Below are 23,771 nucleotides of genomic sequence, written 5' to 3'. Positions count from 1 at the left end.
TAAACAGAATCAAACAACAAAATCCTTGGCCTTGATGTCCTAGCTCCAACTTAGTGAAAGCCAGTCAGTCAGTGGTGCTTATATGGTGCAGAGTATTCAACTAAGCACTGGAAAGAGTACAGCACAGTGGGTAGGCATTAAAGTAGCTTACAGTGTAATGGGATAGTTTATTAATAGTTTCAAAAATTAATAGCCTTATTTTATTTTTGGAGGTGTCATAAAATGTAAAGCTGCTATTTTCAGGTCCGTTTAAGTTTTCAAAATTTACTGACATTGAGAATCTTGTTTAAGCTTGTTCAGTTGGAATCTTGTTTCAAGTGGCTAGTGTCACAATGGTTGGTTATTTGGTAACCAGTGACGAGTTTATGACAAGCAAGTTACAGCTGGTATATTGGACATTTGCCCATGACCATCATGGTGTGTGGAACTGTTTACTAAAGCTGGGATTTAAATACATCCAGAGGAACCATGAGCGGGAAAACTGAGAAGCCAGTTATGGCAGGTGAGAATTTTATATTTAGACAAATGTTTTCTTGTTTTGTGTAGAGTTATTTTAGTGTTGGCAACCAGATCTAATCAGTCAATTTCAAAGAAGTTTAAATTACTTACTGGTTAGTCTAGTTGAAACAATTCTGAGAGTTTCACTAACTAGGACTGTTGATATTTAACAGACGAAAGAGTGGTCTTGATATGATCATTTGTCTCTTTTTTAAAAATAAAAAAAACTGGACTGGAAAACTTTGTTTATGAGAGCTAAAGTGTACAATTCATGCCACTGTACTAGGAGGTGGTAGCATTCTTATAAATCAAAGACGGTTCCAGCCTGAGTAGCATTTAGGGAGCCAGCTACCTTGACTAATGATGATTTCTTAAACCAGAAAGTTTTGTAGCAATCAAATGTCAGCTTGTTCACATGTCATAAGCCTCATCTTCTTGATCTTCCTTTGGTTTCTTATTTAGGTGGTAATTTAGTTTAGCAGGCACTCTTAAAATGTGAAAAATTCAAACTACTACTTTTGGAATCATAAATCCTAGAGAGTGATGGACTCAAACGTACGTTTAGGGCCTGAAGAAATAAATATCAAGGAAAAATAGGAGGGAGTTATTAACTTCATCGTGGTTAGTTGACAGGAACAAATGAGTTCCTGCCTTCAAGGAGTTTACTATCTAAATACAAAAGTGACACAAAGATGTATTTATGAACTCATATCTTTAAGCTCCACAGACACGTAGACAAAAGGTAAGTCCTTTCCAAGGAATGAAGGATGATGGGGCATTCTCAGAGGACAATGTGAGGTAGGCAGCATTTTGAAAGAAAGGGAAATTTGATGTAGGGGAGTGCTAAGGGCTGGGTGAGTGGATGTAAATGGTATCGTTGATTCAGGCACCGGGAAGAGCAAACTGTTCAGAGGACCGTAAGTTTTGTCTAATCTGATGGGGAATACAGGCCAGCACTTACTGGGGAGCTGAAGGCAGTGAGATAAAGTACGGTGTAGTACATAGAGCACAGGCTTCTGAGTCAGAAGGTCATGGGTTCTAATCCTCACTCCACCCCATGTCTGCTGTGTGACCTTGGACAAGTCACTTTACTTCTCGGTGCCTGTTACCTCATCTGTAAAATGGGGGTTGAGACTGTGAGCCCCATGAGGGACAGGGACTGTGTACAACCTGATTTGATTATATCTACCCCAGTGCTTCGTACAGTGCCTGGCACCTCATAAGTGCTTAACAAATGCCATCATTATTATTACTATTATAAAGCAGGGAACCTAAAACAGGTCTTAGACATTCGGGGCTTTATATTTTGTGCTTATTCCCTAAGGCAAAACCCATTATTTTAAAAATGGCAAAGTAAATAATTATGTGCCAGCCCCTTGAGAGATGTGGAATTTACTCTCAGTGAGATGATTCGTTCACAATAGAAAAGAAAAACAGGTGAGTTGACGAAGGACCCTTTCTAAAAAGATGGAAAGAAAGTATCAACTCCAGCAGTTTGGGATTGTGGATGTGTTGTCAGTTGCTCCAAACATTCTCAGCGTTTTTGTGCTAAGGAGTTTTGTGCAAATATTAATTTTCATTTTTAATTTTATACAGATGCCAATCAGGCCCTACTTCCTTGTGAAGTCTGTGGAAGAAGCTTTGCACCCGATGTTCTGGTAAAATTCAATTATTTTGTGGATGTGTTTGACTGAAATGAAGTGAATTGTGAAAGCAGTGTGGAGAGAGGTGAAGCCAAAGCTGAAATGCAGTTGTGGAAGAGAGAGAAATACCAATGAAGCTGACTTAGTTGCTGTGTGACTTAGTTGCTGTGGCTGGGACCCTATAAAGTGATCAAAATCGTTATTTAATATTTTTCATGGAAGGAAAGTAGCTGAGGGCATTGTTTGGTCACTTAATAATAAGCAAAAACTTCCAGGTTAGCTACTGAGTGGACTCTACATTTTCCATCCCTCAATGAAGAAGTGAAAAATTTTAGCAAGAGAGATTTCAAGATTAGGCTAAGGAAGAACAGCAAATCATTCAAAGATATTTATTGAGTACTTACTGTCTGCAGAGCATTGTATTAAGCTTGTACTAAACGCTACCAATAGAGTTGGTAGACATGCTCCCTGGCCCCAAGGAGCTTCCAATCTACATCCTGCCAGTATAGCTTGAGCCCTGCAGTAGGCTTCCAAGGGAGAGTGAATGCTTTCCTTGGAGGATTAAGCCTTGGGTGGCTTAAGTCAATCAATAAGTCATATTTATTGAGTGTTTACTGTATACAGAATATTGTACTAAGCTCTTGAGAAGATAAAATATACCAGAGTGGGTAGACACATTCCCCACCCAAAAGGAGCTTACAGCCTAGAGGGGGAGTGTTTTAGCGAAGCAAGGCGCTAAATGAGTCCTTTTGATTCTGTATTCTGTGGCTGCTTCCTTGAATTTTTGATATTTTTCTTGCCCTAGGAAAATTTGGGCTTAATACTCTGGGAAGTTTCAAAATGAAATTCAGCTACTCTCCCAAGTTTAAGCTGAGTTTTGTTCCTCTTTACATCTTCTTTTTCTTACTTGAGTTTTAAATCCTGTCCCCAACAACTAGACAGGGGTAGGAATCAGGCCTCGGTGAGAGCAATTTATCCGGCATATTTGTCAGTGAACTGGGTACCTTGTGAATGGGCTCCAGTTCCCTAAGCAATGGGTTCATTCATTCAATCGTATTTATTGAGCATTTACTGTGTTGAAAGCACTGAACTAAGTGCTTGGGAGAGTACAATATAACAGACACATTCCTGTCCACAAGAAGCTCCCAGTCTAGATGAGGAGACAGGCATTAATATAAAAAAAAAAGATAAATTACAGATATATAAAGATATGTGCTGTGGGGATCAGAGGGAGGATGAAAGAGCAAGTAAGAGAAAGAGTGCGGGAGAAGATGAGGGGAGAGCTTAGTCAGGGAAGGCTTCTTGGAAGAATTGTGCCTTTAATAATGCTTTTATCTGTTTCTTCTAACATGCCCAGGGTTAGAAATGAAAGGATTTGATTGACTGGAAGACCAGCATGGTCTTTAAATGTTGTTATTTATGGATATCTAAATCTATAGGAGTAGCAAAATGGCAGTGTCTTGGCAGGATCATGAGACTAAAACACAAGATCAACCTAATTTGATGAAATGAGACACATCTTATTTGGGCCATTCTGAAAGTGTCTAAGCAATTACAACACAATGCTGTTTGTTTGCTTCTCCTAGGAAAGACATGTGCCAATATGTAAGAAACTCTTCAACAAAAAACGCCAGCCATTCAATTCCTTGAAGCAGAGACTACAGGGCACTGATATTCCCACCCTGAAGAAGGCCCCCCAGTCCAAGGTACCATTGTTGTCTTCATTGCTCAAATGACTTTGTGGCTGACTGGGAAGCATCCCTTTCTGAACTGGCCTGATCCTCCTTCTCAGCACTGATCAGAGGAGGGCTCACAAGTGACCTGGGTCTTGGTCCCATCCCCAGGCACGGGATGTAACAAAGCCACAGTTAAAGAGGTAGCCACAATACATCTCCCATTGTGATTCCTACTGCTCTTTGCCTTCCCAGCCAGCCAGCCCTGCCACTCCCCTCATCCCATGCCACTGTTTCCTTCCTCATCATATTACTCCATTGTGACCTCACTGCCAATCACCGCCCAGCTCCCTTCTTATCTTTAACCTCTTGTCTCCCAGATACAATTGTGTCGCACTCTCCCATACCCAGATATTCGAGCGTATACTTTATATTTGTTTTGGAATAATGGATCTGGTGTTCTTGGCGAACCAAGTGCCAGCCCCGGGAGGATGGGAAGTGTCCTGGAATCAGATTTGAGAAGCAACGACCCTATGGTGGAATCCTGGCCTCAGTTGCCATTGACATTTTCCCAGATCACCCTTTAACAGCTTTATGCCTTAGCTTTCCCAAAATAGTAATAAATATTTTGGCATTTGTTAAGCACTTACTATGTGCCAGGCACTCTTCTAAGCACTGGGGTAGATACAAGATAATCAAGTTGGACACAGTCCCTGTTGCACAGAGGGCTCACAATCTTAATCCGTATTTTACAGATAAGGGAACTGAGGCACAGAGAAGTGAAGTGGCTTGGCCAAGGTCACACAGCAGATTAGAGGTGGATCCGAAATTAGAACCTATGACCTTCTGGCCCAGATCCATACCCTATCCACTAGGCCATGCTGCTTCAGTGAATGGGCATTTGGAGTATCCTGATGATCAGAGGGCAACTGAGATCATGGTAGAAGCAGGGTTAAATACCTCAGAAGGGCAGTTTTCAAACCAAGATACACTTCCAGCACTTAGAACAGTGCTTGGCACATAGTAAGCACTTAACAAATACCATCATTATTATTGTTATTAACATCTTTATAATGAAATCATAAAGAATCTATTTGAGATGGAGGTGGAGTTTTTGGGGGAGGTCTTTGGGATTTTTGGAAGGGTTTTCAATTTACCCAGTGAGCTGCAGGACCATTGGGAAATTTTGTTAGAGTTTTATTGTGAGAGATGATTTTTTATAACTTTTATATCATTTTAATATTTTTCTTTTTCCTTTACAGACTTCATGAGCGATACCCACCCTCCTAACTGGGGGCTGCTCTCTGCAGCTTAAACCCCATGGCAACAAGTAAAACCCTGTCATAATCCATGTGTAGTCTCTGTCTGCAGTCGCAAAATAAAACGTTTCCAACTCACTTTCTTTGTTTTCCCTTTCCCGGTGTTAGCACTGGGTCCCTTGTTCCCAGGATGGTAGTCACAGGGTGAAGGGACCTGGGGTGAAGGTGAATGGTCTAAGGGAGAGGAAGGGAAATTATGTGAAGCTTTTCTAGTATATTTTTCATACGAGAAACACAGTCTGCATGACAAGAGATGGAAGGCAGCTGGCAGTAGTAATAATCATTGTATATGTTAAGCGCTTACAGCAAGTGTGTCTTACCAACTCTGTTATATTGTACTCTCCCAAGTGCATAATACAGTGCTCTGTACACAGTAAGCACTCAATAAATATGATAGCTTACTATGTACCAAACACTGTGCTAAGTGCCTGGGTAGATATAGATTATCAGTCACTGTCCCTTTTGAGGTTCACAGACTAAAGGGAAGAGAGAACCAGTAAGAATTGTCAGGAATAGAAATAGGCAGTATTCATCATCTAAACTTTCCCTCAGGATCATTTGGTGTTCTCTGCAATCTTACTGTTCTGTAAGACTTCCTTGAAAAGTGTTGGATGTTCCCAGGCTCCTGACCTTATCACAGTCTGTAATTTATTATTATTTTTCAGATCTTATGTCACTTCACAAGCTTTTCCTTTTCCAATTTAATCTGGACCCACCTCTGTAAATCCCAAATTAAAAACAAAAAACACCTTCTTGTGGAAGAACTACAGCGTACGTTGGTACACATCTGTTCTTTTACAGAATCATCCTGTAAAGAAGTCTACTTGGAGACAGCAACATGAGGACTTTATTAATGCAATCCAATCAGCCAAGCAATGTTCAGTAGCCATTAAAGAGGGCCGTCCTCTCCCTCCTCCACCCCCTCCAAGCATCAACCCAGGTTTGTGGCCTCCTTTCTCTTTCCGATTGATTTTGAAATTCCATTATAAACACTTAAACTTCATTCCCATTCTCAGGACTTCTTGAATTGTACTTGCCTGACTCATAATTTCAAAAAAGAAAGGCGGAAGGCAAGTGAAATGACCCAAATCACCAAATACAGTTAATACGTAGATATCCCGAAATTTTTTGTCATTGTGGTTTAATAGCCCATCATTGACAACCTCTGTAGGTGATAGTAAAGTGTATTAAATAACATCATCTGTGGGATAATCCCAGATGAGTCAGTGGCACTCAGTTCTGCCGTAATACATGTTTGTAGTACATGCTTGGCTAAAGCACTATTAGCAAATTAGTTGAAGTTCTTCCAAGAAGGTGAGCTAGTTTGGATTCAATGGAAAATGAAGTTGGAAAAAATGTGTGCACACTTGTATTTGTTAATTTGTTTGCTAGAATGCAGTCTGGGTAATTATTCAGGTCTCAATATTATTCATTCTTGAAATACTCACCTTGGGCCAGTTCTGCAGCTTGTCTGTGCTTGTGCAAAATTTCCATTTACTCTGGATTAACAATCTCTGGTACTGAGGAAGTGGTACATATATGTTTAAACCATTAGCTCAGGTTGCTTTTGCTCCCCTGAAGCTGTCCTTTTCTGATTATCACAGTTACTGATTTGAAAATAAATGACACAGACTGCTTTGAGCCAGACACACATTCTTAGGGATGAAACCTCTCTTACAAGCCAGCCCTTCTCAATGAATAGCTGCTGACTCTCTACGCATTTTCTTAGGCAGGCCAAGGCAGGGCACATGGAAAAAAGTTAAAAATTACTCCTGTTCAGAAATTAAAATCAGCACCCCACCCAAACTTCTCTCTTCCATCTTACTTTACTGAAGTGAATGTTTGAAGACGCAAGGCTTCTAATGTTAATAAGACAGTGTTGATTTCCTCTAGACAGTTTTAGGAATTAAGGTTCCCCAGTTATCAAACCTAAAGGACTAAGAAGATGAACTTTTAGTGACTCTGTTGTCATTTTAAGCACCTAGAACTATGTGCTGCACCAAGTGGGATCAGTTGGTGAGGTGACAGGTACTTTCCTTAATGTTCATTCATTCAATAGTATTTATTGAGCACTTACTATGTGCAGAGCACTGTACTAAGCGCTTGGAATGTACAAGTCGGCAACAGATAGAGACAGTCCCTGCCCTTTGTTGGGCTTACAGTCTAATCGGGGGAGACAGGTAGACAAGAACAATGGCAATAAATAGAGTCAAGGGGAAGAACATCTCAAAAACAATGGCAAATAAATAAAATCAGGGTAATATACATCTCATTAAACAAAATAAACAAAATAAATAGGGTGATGAAGATATATACAGTTGAGTGGACGAGTACAGTGCTGAGGGGGTGGGACGGGAGAAGGGGAGGAGGAGAGGGAAATGGGGAAGAGGGTTTAGCTGCGGAGAGGTGAAGGGGGTGGTAGAGGGAGCAGAGGGAAAAAGGGGGGAGCTCAGTCTGGGAAGGCCTCTTGGAGGTGAGCTTTAAGTAGGGATTTGAAGGGGGAAGAGAATTAGATTGTCAGAGGTGAGGGAGGGCATTCCAGGACCGCGGGAGGACGTGGCCCAGGGGTCCACGGCGGGATAGGCGAGACCAAGGGATGGTGTGGAGGTGGGCGGCAGAGGAGCGGAGCGTGCGGGGTGGGCAGTAGAAAGAGAGAAGGGAGGAGAGGTAGGAAGGGGCAAGGTGATGGAGAGCCTTGAAGCCTAGAGTGAGGAGTTTTTGTTTGGAGCGGAGGTTGATAGGCAACCAGTGGAGGTTTTAAGAAAGGGAATGACAATGTAATGTCTGTCCCAACCATAACTTCTGGTAACTCTACATTAGCCTTCTAATTTTAATATCTCTTAATTATTCCCTGTGGGAATCTCATTTACCTTTATGGTACCCAAACCCTTCTTGAAGCCCTTGATACTGTGTGCCTGAGAGAACAAATTCTTCCCATCTTTATGATAAAGAACTGTTTCTTCTGCTTGGCAGGAGCCTAAAAACCTTCAAACTGAGGTGAGTACTCTCTAGACCTGTAAGGGTAGGATCAGGTGGTAGTCTTTACAGGGTGTAGGAAAGACTGTTGTAGAGAGGCTGTCCGTCTCCTTATCCTAGTTGGCTTTCCTGTTCAATTCCATTTGTTTCCTTCCAAGAAGGAGGCACACATGCACAACAGGGTGAAGTCTTCCAGGTGCAAAGATATTATGACTTTATAACTTGGCAGAGTTAGGCCTTGTTTTATGTTTTTACTCCTATCTGATGGAATCTAGCATTTTATCTGCCAATTTGGTTACCACTATATACTACCCCTGTGATTTAAAGGAACACATTAAATTGAGAGTGTTTGGGAAAAATAAAAGCACTGTACAACTGCAATATAGTGCCACTTCAAGGTATGAAGTATGACTAAAATATGAGACAGTCTGGAAACCTAGGCATCATGAATGAGAGGTGAAATATGTTGGCTCTTATAGCCCCTACAGAAATCTGAGTCGGTAATTCAGTGTTGATTCCAAAACTGAGTTGTGGCTGAGCATACAGTTGAGATTTAGATGCACTACCTTGCCCTCATTCACACCATAGTTTGCCACTTTTCTGCCCACCCTATGAGCTCCAAGAGGCCTTCCTGCAGCTTGTCCCATCTGTATGGCATTTTGCCACCTGGAAAAACTTGATATCTTCTATAAACCTGGAGATTTCACTGAGTGCTCCCTCTTCCAGGTAATAATGAAAGTGATTAAATAAAATTGGTGCCAGCATTAAGCCATTCCAGTATCTTATCCATTTCAAAAAGTGTCCATGTATCCCAACTCTTTCTTTTTAAACCAGTTACCTCCTGACAAAATTCTCCCTTCTTGCCAATTCATTTTTTAAAGTCTTTGTTGGGAAGCTTGTCAAGGACTTTGAAAGCGTAAATGTACCATGTTTACATATTTCCTTCTACACACCTGCTTACTTTGGCTCCTTAAAGAACTCCAGCGATTTAGTCTGACATGACTTATTCTTACATAAACCTTATGGCCTTTTCTCCTCAAAGATTTTTCATCAAAGTGCTTACTAATTTACATTTTATATTTTCCCAGTTTGCCAAGTGTGAGAGTGAGACTCATTGGTCTATCATAAATCAATCAAACCATGATATTTATTGAACTCTTACTGCAAGCAAAGCACTGTTCTAAGCACTTGGGAAAGTACAATAGAGTTGGTAGACATGATCTCTAGCCACAGTAGCTTACAATCTCTAGGGGGATACCGACATTAAAATAAATTGCAGATTGGGGAAATAGTAAAGTATAAGAGTATGTACTTAAGTACTGTAGTATGAGTATCAAAGTGCCTAAAAGGTACACAACCAAGGGAATAGGTGATGCAGAGGGGAGAGAGGGTGGGGAAATGAGGGCTTAATCAGGGAAGGCCTCTTGGAAGAGGTCTGATTTTAGGAGGGTTTTGAAGGAGGGGGGGAATGGTAGACTGAAGGGGGAGGGTGGTCCAGGCTCGAGGGGGGATGTGGGCAAGGGGTTGGTGTCGGGATAGAGAAAACACATAGATACAGAGAATGGAATGGGGATAGAGGATTAGAGTGTATGGATTGGGTTGTAGTAGGAGATAAGCAAGGTCACCGAATGCTTTAAAGCCTATAGTAATAATTTTCTTTTGGATGCAGGGTTAGGTGGGCAACCATTGGAGGTTTTTGAGGAGTGGGGAGGTATGGATGGAATATTTTTTTCAGAAAAATCACCTGGCAGCAGAACCAAGTATAGACTGGAGAAGGGAGAAGCAGCGTGGCTCAGTGGAAAGGGCATGGGCTTTGGAGTCAGGGCTCATGAGTTCGAATCCCAGCTCTGCCACTTGTCGGCTGTGTGACTGTGGGCAAGTCACTTCACTTCTCTGTGCCTCAGTTCCCTCATCTGTAAAATGGGGATTAAGACTGTGAGCCCCACGTGGGACAACCTGATTCCCCTATGTCTACCCCAGCGCTTAGAACAGTGCTCGGCACATAGTAAGCGCTTAACAGATACCAACCTTATTATTAAGGGAGAGACAGTCTTCTAACTGGGAATTCTATTGGCAGTCCTCTAGTAGTTACATGGTCTTGCCACCAGTTTTCACCAACTCGCCCTCAGAGTCCTTCAAGAAACTCAGGTGGATGCCATCTGGTCCTGCTGGTGTGTTTACATCTAGTTGATCAATTTTGTCTTAAACATCTTGTCTGTGTGATCAGGTTGCTTAGTCTTGCCTGCTAGGAAAGGTAATTTAGTTAGGGGATCCTCCCTTAGTTTAACTCTCTGCCACCTGGCTGCTCTATTCTGCAGCCAGGAACTGGGCCTGGTCACACCCCAGTCACTGAGTGGACCTATCCAGCATGCTGCTCTTTTTCACAAGTCAAACAATTTAGGTAAAATTCATTTCCAGTTTAGGTAAATCTCATTTCTAGGTAAAATGTGAGATCCACTTTTCCCATTGCCCTTCAGGACTGATTTCTTTATGTTCACGTTCCTCAATCAATCACTGGTATTTATTGAGTGCTTACTGTGTGCAAAGTACTGTACTAAGCACTCGGAAAGTATAATACAACAGTTGGTAAACAATCCTTGCCTGCAAGGAGTTTACAATCTGGGTGGTGAAGCAGACAGATAGGAGAAGCACTAGAGTACAAGGTTGTGTACATAATAAGCTCATTGTGGGCAGGGAACTCACCTACCAACTCTGCTTTTGTGCACTCCTGAGCGCTTAGTACAGTGCTCTGCACATTTTGCTCAATAAATATAATTAACTGGTAAGTACTCACAGGGCAGAGGTGAGTATCAAAGTACTTATGGGATGGTACAGACCCAAAGGCACAAGTGACATAGAAGGGAAGATGAACAGGGTAGGAAGGTGAAGCAATAGGTCAGCCTTCCAAGATGAATTATTATTTTAGTAAGGCTTTTGAAGATGGGGACAGTGGTGGCCTGTCAAATATGAAGTGGGGAGGAAGTTAGAGGAAAGAGGGAGGATGTGAACAAGTGGTCATGGGTGAGAAGTGAGGTTGAGACACAGTAAGAAGGTTGGTGTTAGCTGTTGTGGGCTTGGTTGTAGGGGGATCAGAGCCAACTTAGGTACGATGCAGCATGGCTCAGTGGAAAAAGCCCAGCCTTGGGAGTCAGGGGTCATGGGTTCTAATCCCGGCTCTGCCACTTGTCAGCTGTGTGACTTTGGGCAAGTCACTAAACTTCTCTGGGCCTCAGTTACCTCATCTGTAAAATGGGGATTAAGACTGTGAGCCCCATGTGGGGCAACCTGATCACCTTGTATCCTCCCAGCACTTAGAACAGTGCTTGGCACATAGTAAGTGCTAAACAAATGCCATCATTATTACTATTATTATTAGGATGGAGAGAGGTGATTGAGAACCTTAAAAGTGGATGGTGAGGGGTTTGATGCAGAGCTGGATGGGCAACCATGGAGCTTTTGGAGGAGTGGGGAGATGTGTGTGGAGTGATGTATTTGAAAAATTTTCTTGGACAGCAAAGTTAAGTTTGGACTGGAATGGGGAAAGACTTGAAGCAGGAAAGTCAGTGAGAAAGCTGATGCAGGAGTTAGTCAATGGTGCTTATTGAGTGATTACTGTGTGCAGAGCACTGTACTAAATGCTTAGGAGAGTATAATATATAATATATACAGTATAAGTAGAGGACTGCCAATAGACACATTCCCTGCCCACAAGTAGCTTACAATCTAGAAAAGGAGGCAGATATTAAAATAAACGATGGTTACGTATGTTAGTGTTCTGAGTGGGGTGAATATCAAGTGCTTCAAGAACACAGATCCAAGTACACAGGCAATGCAGAAGAGAGAGGGGGATAGGGAGAATGAAGGTTTATTCAGGGAAGGCTTGTTAAAGCAGATGTGATTTTAATAAGACTTGGAAGGTGAGGAGGGTGGTTGTCATACATGAAGAGGGAGGGAGTAATAACATTGATTGTTAGATGACCATGACTAATAACTGGAGTGGTACATGGTAGAGGTGGATGAACTGAGCTTCAATGGAAGGGAAAGAGGTTGGAGGAGGTGGGATGGTGCAAAAGTGGCTTTGGGGAGTGAGAAGCCCACTCCTCCCCCTTTCTCAGTGAGTCTTAGTGAGAGATGAGATGAGGCCCCCTCTGGAGAGAGATTGACAGGGGAGATAGTGTCATCTAGGGAGAGTAAATACCATTGATTAATGGAGCAGGGGTTCCCCAGGCTGCACTTGGGTGAGGCTGGAAGGTGGGGTGGAGGGAGGGAAAGCTGCAACTGGAGAGGAGTTGGATGGGAATGAGCTGAGGGGGAGCTGGCACAGGGAAGAGGATGAGCGGCGGTGCTGGGAAAGGGCAGAGATGGGGTGGGAGGAAATCGGGATTCCTGGGTGATAGAGGCAGGTATTGGCTGATTAAAGAGAGGGGATTTTTTATATGTGGTATTTGTTAAGCTCTTACTGTGTGTCAGGCACCATACTTATCAGAGTGAGATGGAGAAGCTAAAATCTACAGGAAAGGTGGTCAGGAGCAATAACTGCTTAATCTGGTGGTTCCCTTGACAAATGACTTAATCAAATGCAGGTCCCTGAGAGCAGAGAGGTAAATGTTCAGGAGCAGACAGACTGAGTTGATGTGAAGGCAGGCAGCTATGGAATGGCAAAAAGATGGCCTTTGTCATAAGGGTGTCAGCTACACCTGCTCTGTGTTCCTCACTGTGCACCTGGTCAAGGCAGAGCAGGAGCAGCAGCAGTAATCTGAAGAATGGCCGCTTCTCAGCTGCAGCAGCTCGGGAGCTGAGTTCTCTGTGTTCCGGCAGGCGGTTGGACATGGTTCCTATGTTAATGGTTACAATTTTGGAAACAGCGGTAGGAGAGCTGTTATCTTTATTTGAAGTTGGGACATTGGGTCTGGTGGTGCTGCTGATGAATATTTTCAGGGGCAAGTTTATGGTCTTATGTTATGTCAGAGATCCAATAATAATACGTTCATTCTCATATCAGAGGGATCGAGCAGGAGCAGCTGTGGGGATTCAAGAGGTGGCAGTGCAAGGACATAGGAAGGAGATGGGATGTAAAGGAATTTGGACAAGTGGGCAGCAGATTTGGGTGGAGGGGAAGGGGTGGATTCTAGAGATGTGAAGGTTCAACCAACAAGGTTTGGTGACAGACTATGCAGGTTGAAAGAGAGGAGAGTCAGGACAATGCTGATTTTGAAAGAGAGGACAGGAGAATGCTGATATTACAGGCTTGGGAGATTGGGAGGATGGGGGTGCTGTCTACAGCAATGGGAAAGCCTGAGGGAGGAGAGAATTTGGGTAAGCAGATGAAGTCAGGAGGAAATGTGAGAAGGCAGAGAAGAGGTTGGCTGGGGAATCATCCACATAGAGATGGTAAATGAAACCATGGGAGCAAATGAGTTCTCCAAGGAAGTGGGTGTAAATGGAAAGTAGAAGGGGACCCAGAACTGAACCTGGAGGGAACCCCACAATCATTCAATCAATCAACAGTATCACTGAGTGCTTAATGTGTGCAGGGCACAGTACTAAGCATTTTGGATAGTAAGTACAATAGAGTTGGTAAACACATTTCCTGCCCACAAGGAGCTTACGATCTAAAGGGGTGAAGGCAGAGAAGGAGCTCATGAAGGAGACTGAAAAGGAATGGCCAGAGATGTAGGAAGAGAACCAGGAGAGGTCAGTGTCAGTAAGGCCAAAGTTAGGTAGTTTTTCCAGAAGAAGACTGGTCAACAGTGATGAAGACAGCTGAAACATCTAAGAGGATTAAGAAGAAGTAGAGGTCATTGGATTTGGCAAGTAAGAGGTCATTGGTGACTTTTAAAAGGGAAGTTTCCATGGATTTTAGAGGGCAGAAACCATATTATAGGGGTTTAAGGAGAGAATTGAAGGAGAGGAAGTGGAGGCAGCAGTTATAAACAATTCATTCAAGGAGTATGGAGAGGAGTGGTAGGGAGATAGGGTTACAAATGAGGGGTTAGATACAGTCAAGAAAGTTTTTCGTAGAATTGGGGATACATGGGCATGTTTGAAAGGAGCCTTTGGACAATGACCATTGAAAATAGTGATCTGGAAGAGAAGGAAGAGGGCAAGTTTTCTAATAAGATGTGAAGGGTTGGGGTACAGGTAGGGGGGTAGATAATCATGGTGAAAATCCTCAAACCTCAGGCTGGATAACTGGTACCCCCTATTCAATTAGGAAAGTGATGTTTTTTTCGGGGGGGGGGGGGCCCTTTCCTGATAGTAGATGTGGTCTTACAGATCTGTTATATTGCTTATTATGAAAGTACCAGCTGGGTCCATATCAATTTTAACAATATCAATTTTATTGGAAAATAAAATCAGTACATTTCTTGATTTACCTGTTGTGATTTCAAAAGCAGGAAGCAGTGTGAACATGTGGAAAGCGCAGGAGTCTGGGAGTCGTTCGACCACAGTTCTAATCACAGCTCTGCTGCATCCCCGCTGTGTGACCCTGAACAAGTTACTTAACTTCTCTGTGCCTTGGTTCCCTCATCTGCAAAATGGGGATTCAATACCTGTTCCCTCCTACTTAGACTTTGAGCCCCATGTGGGACCTTTTATCTACTCCAGTGCTTAGTACAGTGCTTGTCACATAGTAACCACTTGCCAGATACTATGGTGATGACTGTCATTATTGTTGTTACTGTTTCATTTTGGGACTTAGGAGCACTTTTTAAATTACATTTTGTTCTAGCAATTACAGAATCAAGGTACTCTTTAGGGAATCATTCATTCATTCATTCAATAGTATTTATTGAGCGCTTACTATGTGCAGAGCACTGTACTAAGCGCTTGGGATGAACAAGTCGGCAACAGATAGAGACAGTCCCTGCCGTTTGACGGGCTTACGGTCTAATCGGGGGAGACGGACAGACGAGAACAATGGCAATAAACAGAGTCAAGGGGAAGAACATCTCGTAAAAACAATGGCAACTAAATAGAATCAAGGCGATGTACAATTCATTAACAAAATAAATAGGGTAACGAAAATATATACAGTTGAGCGGACGAGTACAGTGCTGTGGGGATGGGAAGGGAGAGGTGGAGGAGCAGAGGGAAAAGGGGAAAATGAGGGTTTAGCTGCGGAGAGGTAAAGGGGGGATGGCAGAGGGAGTAGAGGGAGAAGAGGAGCTCAGTCTGGGAAGGCCTCTTGGAGGAGGTGAGTTTTAAGTAGGGTTTTGAAGAGGGAAAGAGAATCAGTTTGGCGGAGGTGAGGAGGGAGGGCGTTCCAGGACCGCGGGAGGACGTGGCCCGGGGGTCGACGGCGGGATAGGCGAGACCGAGGGACGGTGAGGAGGTGGGCGGCAGAGGAGCGGAGCGTGCGGGGTGGGCGGTAGAAAGAGAGAAGGGAGGAGAGGTAGGAAGGGGCAAGGTGATGGAGAGCCTTGAAGCCTAGAGTGAGGAGTTTTTGTTTGGAGCGGAGGTCGATAGGCAACCACTGGAGTTGTTTAAGAAGGGGAGTGACATGCCCAGATCGTTTCTGCAGGAAGATGAGCCGGGCAGCGGAGTGAAGAATAGACTGGAGCGGGGCGAGAGAGGAGGAAGGGAGGTCAGAGAGAAGGCTGACACAGTAGTCTAACCGGGATATAACGAGAGCCTGTAGCAGTAAAGTAGCCGTTTGGGTGGAGGGGAAAGGGCGGATCTTGGCGATATTGTAGAGGTGAAACCGGCAGGTCTTGGTAACGGATAGGATGTGTGGGGTGAACGAGAGAGACGAGTCAAGGATGACACCGAGTAAACAAGATATTGAAAAACCTTGATCTGCCCTTATCATTGCTTAAATTGCTACTGATTCTTCCCCATTGATAATTAAACCCTCCTTAACCCATTTATTTGATCACTTCTTCTAAAGCTGCTTTTTCTCTTGGCTTGTTCTTAGAAACAGTTCAGTGAGGGCCCCAATACTATTCTCTGATAGCTCTGCATAGGATGTTGTGTTCTATCTTTGTAAGAAAATTTGGATTGCCAAAGGATAATGAAGGATACGAAAAATGCTTAAAAATTTCATCTTGTTTAAATTTAAGAAAAGGAAAAAGGTCACCAAAAGGAATGTGAATTTTCTCTGGGTCTGTAACATTTTCATTTGATTGATTGAAAATTGAATAAAACCAGACAAATGTTAATGGCTCAATTGGTTTCCATAGCCCTATCTGACTTAATTGGTCTTTTAGCTATAAGAATACTGGTTGCAAATAGCCTCGTGGATATAATTCACTTTCTGCTGCTTTACTTTCAATCCTCAATGCAGCCTTTTTTCTCCCCTCCCTTCTAGGCTATGCCCTCTCTTATTGGAAACCATTTGCAAAAGATAGGTCTGTACTTTCCTAGCCCCTGAAACCCACGTGATTTTTTTTTTCCAGACTCTTTCTAATTGGGATTTCTTCAGGCTTTTTTGCTTTTCCTTTCAATGCAGACTGGCCCTCCTTCAGCCAATCCCTCTCTGATCATTAGCTTGCCCCTTTATTGCTTTAACCATAGGGCCTCCCTTAGCTGTACAAGTAACCTCTCTGTTCTCTTTTTCTCCCTTGTGCTGTTGCAGGAACTCTCCCATGCCCACTTCTGGTTCTGACACTCTTGCAGCTCTGTTCCCCTGTCTCTCTTCATTTTTTTCAAGTTGGTCCTGCCTCTGTACTTTACTAGGTCTCTGTCCCAAAAATCCTGTTTTATGAAGAGGTGTGGTAGGCCTATACTGTTAGAAAATGGTCACTAACATTTGGGAGTAGGAGAACTAGACAGAATTGAGTGACAGGACATCACATAGGCTTTAAAATAGCATGGACTTTCTGGGCTACTGCACTGTTGTGAGACTGTAAAGGCTTATGTCTTCTTAATCACTGGGCAAGTTGTATGAAATGGTCTCAAGGAGAATCCAATCTGCAAGAATTCCCAAGCTCAGTTTTGGGCTCACTGAGTTTGTCACCCATATTACCAGGGGCATAAAGGAGAAGCAGTGGGGTCTTGTGGAAAGAGCATGGTCCTGGAAGTCAGAAGACCTGGATTCTAATCCCGGCTCTATGACTTGTCTGCTGTGTGGCCTTGAGCAAGTCATTTAATTTCTCTGTCCCTGAGTTTCTTCATCTGTTAAAATGGTGATTACATCCTACTTCCTTCTACCTAGACTGTGAGCCCCATGCAGGATAGGGACTGTGTTCAATCTGAAAACCTTTTATCTACCCCAGTGCTCACAGTGATGCTTGGCACATAGTAAGCGCTTAACAAATACCATAATTGTTATAAAAGCCTAACTCTATGGGCTCCTGTGGGGCAAAGGTGTTGGAAACCCCAGACATTATTACCTGGTTGTAGTTTGTCACTTTTGCAGCTCACAACTCTTGCAGCTCACAACTCTGGGAAACTGAATTTCTTTGCCCCTCAAAATAAGGAAGAAGAAGCACACCAATTATAAAAAATAATCATCCTGACGTAAAAGCCCACAAGAAAGTGGAAAAATATCTTGAAACTCTGCTGATTTTTTTAATGGTATTTAAGCACTTACCATGTGTCAAGCACTGTCCTAAGCACTGGTGTAGATACAAATCAGTCCGGTGAACACAGCCCCTGTCCCACATGGAACTCATTGTCTAAGGAGGGAAAACAGGTATTGAGTCTTCACTTTACAGTGAGGAAAGTGAGGCCCATGGAAGTGAAGTGACTTCCCCAAGGTCACACAGCAGGCAAGTGGTGGAGTTGGAGTTAGAACCCAGGTCCTCTGATCCCCACTAGGAGTCACTGTATCCCCTGAGAAATTTTAGCAGAAAAAAGTTGTTGCAATTTTCCAATTCATTCGAACTTTTTAGTGATCCAACTCTGCTTTAGAAAGTTTTTCATGGATTTGTATTTTGTCAGCTTTGTAACGAAAGAGGAAATTGGAGCAACTCAATTAAAGCTCTAGGAAACCAAGCTTCCGAAGTGCCAATTCTTATCTCAAGAAAATGCTTACTCTGGACTTGGAAGTCTTTGAAGCTCACTGCCAATTTGCCCTGCAATTTTAATGTGCTTAGCTGAAAGGAAGTTTTGTGTGCGGAGGCTAGGGGGCCACAGTCACGATCTTGGCTCAAACTACTTTTGCTTGGCTGGGAGAGACTCTGTTTGCAAAGGTTGGCTTCCAGCATGGAGTGACTAAGGAAAGTCCCCTTGACAAATCAGCACTTGTTGGAAACATTAGAATTTAAACTCAGCATGCTGTGATTCAAATACATGTGAAAAACCTTGTTTGAAGGAGGCTGATCAAATCATCTGAGAAGAGTGATGAGAGATCAGTGTAATAATGCTCTCTTTCTAAAGTATACTGTGGATTTGAGCTATACCAAAATTCAAGTTGAGAATATGCACCTTCCTCAGCCTGAGGAGAAGCACCATGACCTAGTGGTTAGAGCATGGGCTTCAGAGTCAGAAGACCTAGGTTTTAATCCCTGCTCTGCCACTTGCCTGCTGTGTAACCTTGGGCAAGTAACTTAACCTCTCTGTTCCTCAGATTCCGCAACTGTAAAATTGGAGAAGCAGAATGGCTTAGTGGATAGAGTATAGGCCCAGGAGTCAGAAGGACCTAGATCTAATCCCAGCTCCACCACTTCTCTGTGTGTGACTTTGGTCAAGTCACGTAACTTCTGTACCTCGGTTACCTCAACTGTAAAATGGGCAGGAAGGACTGTGAGCTCCATGTGGGACAGGGACCGTGTTCAACCTGATTAATTTGTATCTACCCAATGGCTTACCACAGTGCTAGGCAAATAATAAGTGCTTAACAAGTACCATTATTATTATTTATTAATAAAATGGGCATTCAATACCTGTTCTCTCTCCTACTTGGACTGTGAAACCCATAAGGGACCTGATTGTCTAGATTCTATTCCAGCGCTTAAAGCAGTGCTTGGCACATAGTAAGCACTTAAATACCATCATTATTATTATTATTATTACTGTTATTATTCATTATTTCCCTTGGGACCCATTGTGGGCAGAGAATGTATCTACCAACCCTGTTATAGTTGATCAGGGAAGAGGAGATGTACAACAGCTATGAGACATGCTCATCCCTTCCCAGACCTTTTTCAAATCTTTATACCAACTCTCCCAAGCACTTAGTACAGTGCTCTGCAAACAGTAAACAATAAATATGATGGATTGAATTGCCCATTTTGGCAAAGAATGAGAGGGAATGGGAAGAGCTCTCAGCATGTTCTTGAGAAATTTGTTTTAGTATGAATAACTGGCTTATCATATGTAAACTCCAAGCTCAAATTCCATATTTTCTCATCTTCACCTGCCCCGATTTTACCACAACTTGAGCAATGCAATGTGGAAACAGTTGTGATAGTAAATCTTTAATAAGGTACCTGCCTACCTTCATGCAGCCAACAGTTGCTGGGCATCATCAGGAAGGGGTTAGAAAACAAAAAGATTTAATTAGTTAAGTTAATTAGTCTACTCTATGAAGCTACGGTGTGCACGCACTTGGAACACTTTAGAGTTCTGGTCACTGATTCATCATAGAAAGGACACAACAGAGATGGAGAAAATACAGAGGAAGGGAACAGAGTGGATAGGGAAGGGAAAGATTTCAAATGAAGATAGACTGAAAAGATAGGATTCTGGTTTGGAAAGACAAAGACCAAGAGTTGACAGAATCCTGAAGGGTGTTTGCATAGCAAACATAATTGTTTTCAATAAGTTTCACAGCAACCTGATGAAAGGATACCCTTTGAAGTTTGAGGGTAAGATGTTTAAAACAAATGAAAGAATTCATTTTTTTGCTGCCACAGGAAGTTGTGCTGGCCAAAAATTCCAGTTCCTTCCAGGAGGATTGGGTTAAATTCAGGGAAGAGAAGTTTTCAGTGAGTTGCTAGAGGGAAAGTTAGGGATTTTAGTGCCAAGGAAGGCAACCATCATACTGTTCTTCCTAAGTATCCTTTTTCCACTGTTGGAGACAGAAATTTGGACCGAATGGACAATGTTCCATCCCAGTAATTGCATTTTTTATATTTTTATGTATTGTAAATCACCCCAGGGTCCTCGAATGACATCCAAACACCACCTTTCCACTTGGACTTCTTTTAAATCTATCATTCCTCTGAAAATTATCTCTGTTTCACCCCTCTCTCCCACCCCCCTTTCCTTTCTCAACTGCTGCAGGAAGTTGTCAGCTTAACCCCATGGGTGGCACTAAGGGTTAATTACATAGCTCATCCTGAATCAAGGGACTTGTTCAGCAGGGAGACAGGAATCAGGCCTTTATCTCTCCCTCCTTCAACCTCTGAATCAGTTTCCTTCACTTTTCTCACTGGGGAAAACTGCCTGCCCCACAGAAATGGAATCATAAGCCAGGGCTTGTAAAGTGTTGTGGAAGGGTCAGAGAAAGAGAGGGTGGTGATTAAATCATTTTCAGATGGAGAAAAAGGTCTGGAAAGGGAAGAGTATGTCTCATAGCTGTTGTATATCTCCTTCAAGAGGCCTTCCCTAAGTCCTCCTTTCCTCTTTTCCCACTCCTTTCTGTGCCACCATGACTTGCTCCATTTATTCATCCCCCCTCCCAGCCCTACAGCACTTATGTACATATCTGTAATTTATTTATTTGTATCAATGTCTCTCTCCCCCTCTAGACTGGAAAACTCACTGTGGGTGGGGATCATGTCTGTTATATTGTTATACTATGCTCTCCCAAGTGCTTAGTACAGTGCTCTGCACACAGTAAACACCTAATAAATATGTTGACTGTATCTGGGAGAGCTCCCTTTGGGGCAGACACTCTAATAGTAATGAAGTTTGAGTGTGGCTTTCTCCTATTCATCACTTCAACTGGGGACTCTCTTCCCAGGGAGGTTTTCTGTCACCTCTTGGGTTTCAGTTCTCAGATTTTCAATAAAGCTTGAGATGTAACTGAAGCCATTCCCCTCCCTGTTCATAGGTCTACTCTTGTGAAGGCTCTGATGTTCGCTCTCTTCTAAGATGATTGAAGAAGACTTTCCCTTATTAATTAAATTTACTTGGTTTATTTGCTGTGTGGATCCTCTGATGTTGAATGAGGTTTGAGCTCTGACCAAAGGCTTTTCCACATTTGTTACTCTCCAGTATGGAATGTCCCATTTTGGTTAAGATTTGAGCTCTGTCTAGAGACTTTTCCACATTGATTACACTTTTACAATTTCAAATAGTGAATTCTTGGATGTTGAATGAGACTTGAGTTCTGAAGTTTTTCCCACCTTTGCTACATTTGTAGGGCTTACCTCTGGTGTGAGTTGTCTGATGTTGAAGAAGTTCTAAACTGGCAAAATGCTTCCACGTTCATTATGTTTTTAGGGGTTGTGTCCGATGTGAGTTTCTAATGTCACCTGAAGGTTTTATGCCCGTAACTACTGTTTTGGGAGTTTTGCACTCCCAGTCACCTTAGTCCTTGTGAACATATGAACATATTGATTTACATTTCTACTATTTAAAAGCTTATTCACTTATCCATCTTTCTGTTTTTTCTTTCTCCTAGCTAAATAGGTTTCTCACCCCTATTAAAGAGTAAATTCCTTGAGGTCAGGGGTCCTGTCTTTGACCTTTATTTTATTCCCCCAGGTGCTCAGAAGAGTGGTCTGCATACAATAGGCACTCAGTAAATACTACTGATTCATTGGATGGTTTCACTAGTGAGAGTGCCTTCTCCCCTGCCCCTATCCTGGAATTTTCTGAATTAAAAACGATTAAAAACCAGAGAAATGCTTGGGGAATACAATTTTGTCCCCTCACCTAACAATCTTGCAGTAGGAAGAGCCCTGTGCAATCTTAGCCCAGGCTCTGATTATAGAAGGAAGAGAGATTTTTCCATGTAAAATATTTCCTGCTAGCTGTTTCTGGTTTGTTTTGGAGTTATGAAGTTAATCACTTGCATCTTTTTGTCACAAACAGATTATATTCAGTGTCCTCACTGCATGAGGAGGTTTAATGAAAATGCAGCTGGGAGACACATCAATTTCTGCAAAGATCAAGCTTCCCGTCGTTTTTTCATTCCAGCCCAGACAGCAGCCAAAATGACCTCCAGGGCTCAGGTAAATATTGTCTTTCCTGTTTAAGGGCAAGCCAGCAAGGAGCACTATTGGGCTGGTCTCATGGAATCTGTGTCTGTGTACTTGGGTGATGGAGTTGTTGGGACAAGCCGGTTGAATGTAGTATGGGCGGAGGGTAGGATTGGAGGGCTTTTTGCCCTTCAGCCCTCCTTCCCCTCTCGGATGTCCCGTGGGGTGATCTATTAAAGAGGGAAAGGCAATATAAGGGAGAAAGAAAAGAGGAGGCCATTGACTCAACAGGTAGCTCGAGTCCCTTCCCTTTGAGTACCTTGGTTTCCTCACTGGAAAATAGCTCCAAAACTTTTCAAATCTGTTGTGAGGCCTCCTCTTAAAAAGTTGTGAGTCCTTCAGAAGAAAGGCAATAGAGGAAAAGCTAGTTATCATCTAAATGTTGACTCCCAGACAGCCTGGTGTTTGAAGCAGTTTTTTTTTTAAAGGCACTGAAGAGCACTGGGTGTGCCACTGCAGGAAGCAAGTGCAATTTTGTGTTTGGTTTTCTCCCTTTTCAGGGATGCAAGGTAGCCTAGGTCCCAGTTTGTTCAGATAATTGGCTGTCCATTGCATTTGAATGGTAAGGTTCTTTCTTCCTTAGCTTTAGCAGAGAGTGATTTTCAGAGGCTTTCTATCTAGAAACAAGCAGACCAGAGTTCTGAAAGAAGATTGCCTTCTTAAGACCCTTTTTTTCAGTGAACTTCATTGAAACTCATGTTTAATGAGTCATACACATGCGGGGCTGTAGGATCCAATTATTCTAACCATCTGTGCAGGTGTGTTAGGCAACCACTGTGTGAAGCTGTAGGATAAGAGCTCTGCATTCCTCAAGAGGCATGTCTTTTCCTTACATTCCTGTTGAAAATTTTCCAAGAGTCTCCATGAATTTCTGCAATTGGTAATTGGCCTGCAAGCTAGTTGCTGGTAGGGATTTGGTCCCAGAGGAGAGGGTTTCTTAGACTCTCTGGACTCCAAAAGCCTGGCTGGGTAGAGCAGATTGCTCCCCTTACTCAGCCATTAGAGGGTGTGGGTGGAGAACCTGCCTCGGCGTTGGGGGATAAAGAGAGAGACAAAGAGAAACAGAGAGAATCAGTGGGCAGACAGCAAAGTGTATCTATACTGCTGCACAGTGGAGCTTAACCTCCAAACTGGAGGGTGAGATTACATTTAGCTTCCTAAGCTCATTTGCTGATTTTTGTGTTTTCCTTCCTAATTCCCCTTGCAATAGACATAGTTTGGGACCTTGACAAGCCAAACTTGCCATCTTCTCCCAACTCTGTCATATTGTACTCTCCCAAGCTCTTAGAACAGTGCACTGCACACAGTAAGCACTGTGTGCTTTCCATTGATTGTTCACTGCTGTTTTTCTCAGGTCTTTTTTTTGTCTAGGCCTTTGGCTAGCAGAAACAACTGGGTTCAGAAGTCTTGTTATCTTTAATGACAAAAATATTAAAAGTTTTAATTAATTAGCTAAAGTTTTAAGGGTTTTTAAAGTGCTTTTGGAAATAAACTTTCTTTAAGGACAAAAATACTTTTTTGACATCCCCATTCAAAGAGGAAAGCACCAAAGCCTTCTATAGCTGA

At 42.7% G+C, this 23,771-nt stretch overlaps 1 protein-coding gene across 1 annotated transcript in view; it reads left to right on the top strand.

Annotated features, from left to right (window-relative positions):
• The first annotated feature begins 349 nt into the window (after window positions 1–349).
• The window catches only part of ZC2HC1B (zinc finger C2HC-type containing 1B), a 30,928-nt gene continuing 7,506 nt past the window's right edge, over window positions 350–23,771 (top strand). The window contains exons 1-5 of the mRNA XM_029054997.2: window positions 350–502; window positions 2,095–2,156; window positions 3,728–3,847; window positions 5,935–6,073; window positions 22,039–22,178. Of these exons, the coding sequence (XP_028910830.1) occupies window positions 469–502; window positions 2,095–2,156; window positions 3,728–3,847; window positions 5,935–6,073; window positions 22,039–22,178 (495 nt within the window). The 5' untranslated portion in view covers window positions 350–468. The remainder of the gene's footprint in view (window positions 503–2,094; window positions 2,157–3,727; window positions 3,848–5,934; window positions 6,074–22,038; window positions 22,179–23,771) is intronic.

Source organism: Ornithorhynchus anatinus, chromosome 2 (assembly GCF_004115215.2).
Source record: "Ornithorhynchus anatinus isolate Pmale09 chromosome 2, mOrnAna1.pri.v4, whole genome shotgun sequence".
NCBI classification, from domain to species: Eukaryota; Metazoa; Chordata; class Mammalia; order Monotremata; family Ornithorhynchidae; genus Ornithorhynchus; species Ornithorhynchus anatinus.
Note: the sequence above shows the minus strand (reverse complement) of the source record. Positions and strands in the feature narration are given on the sequence as shown.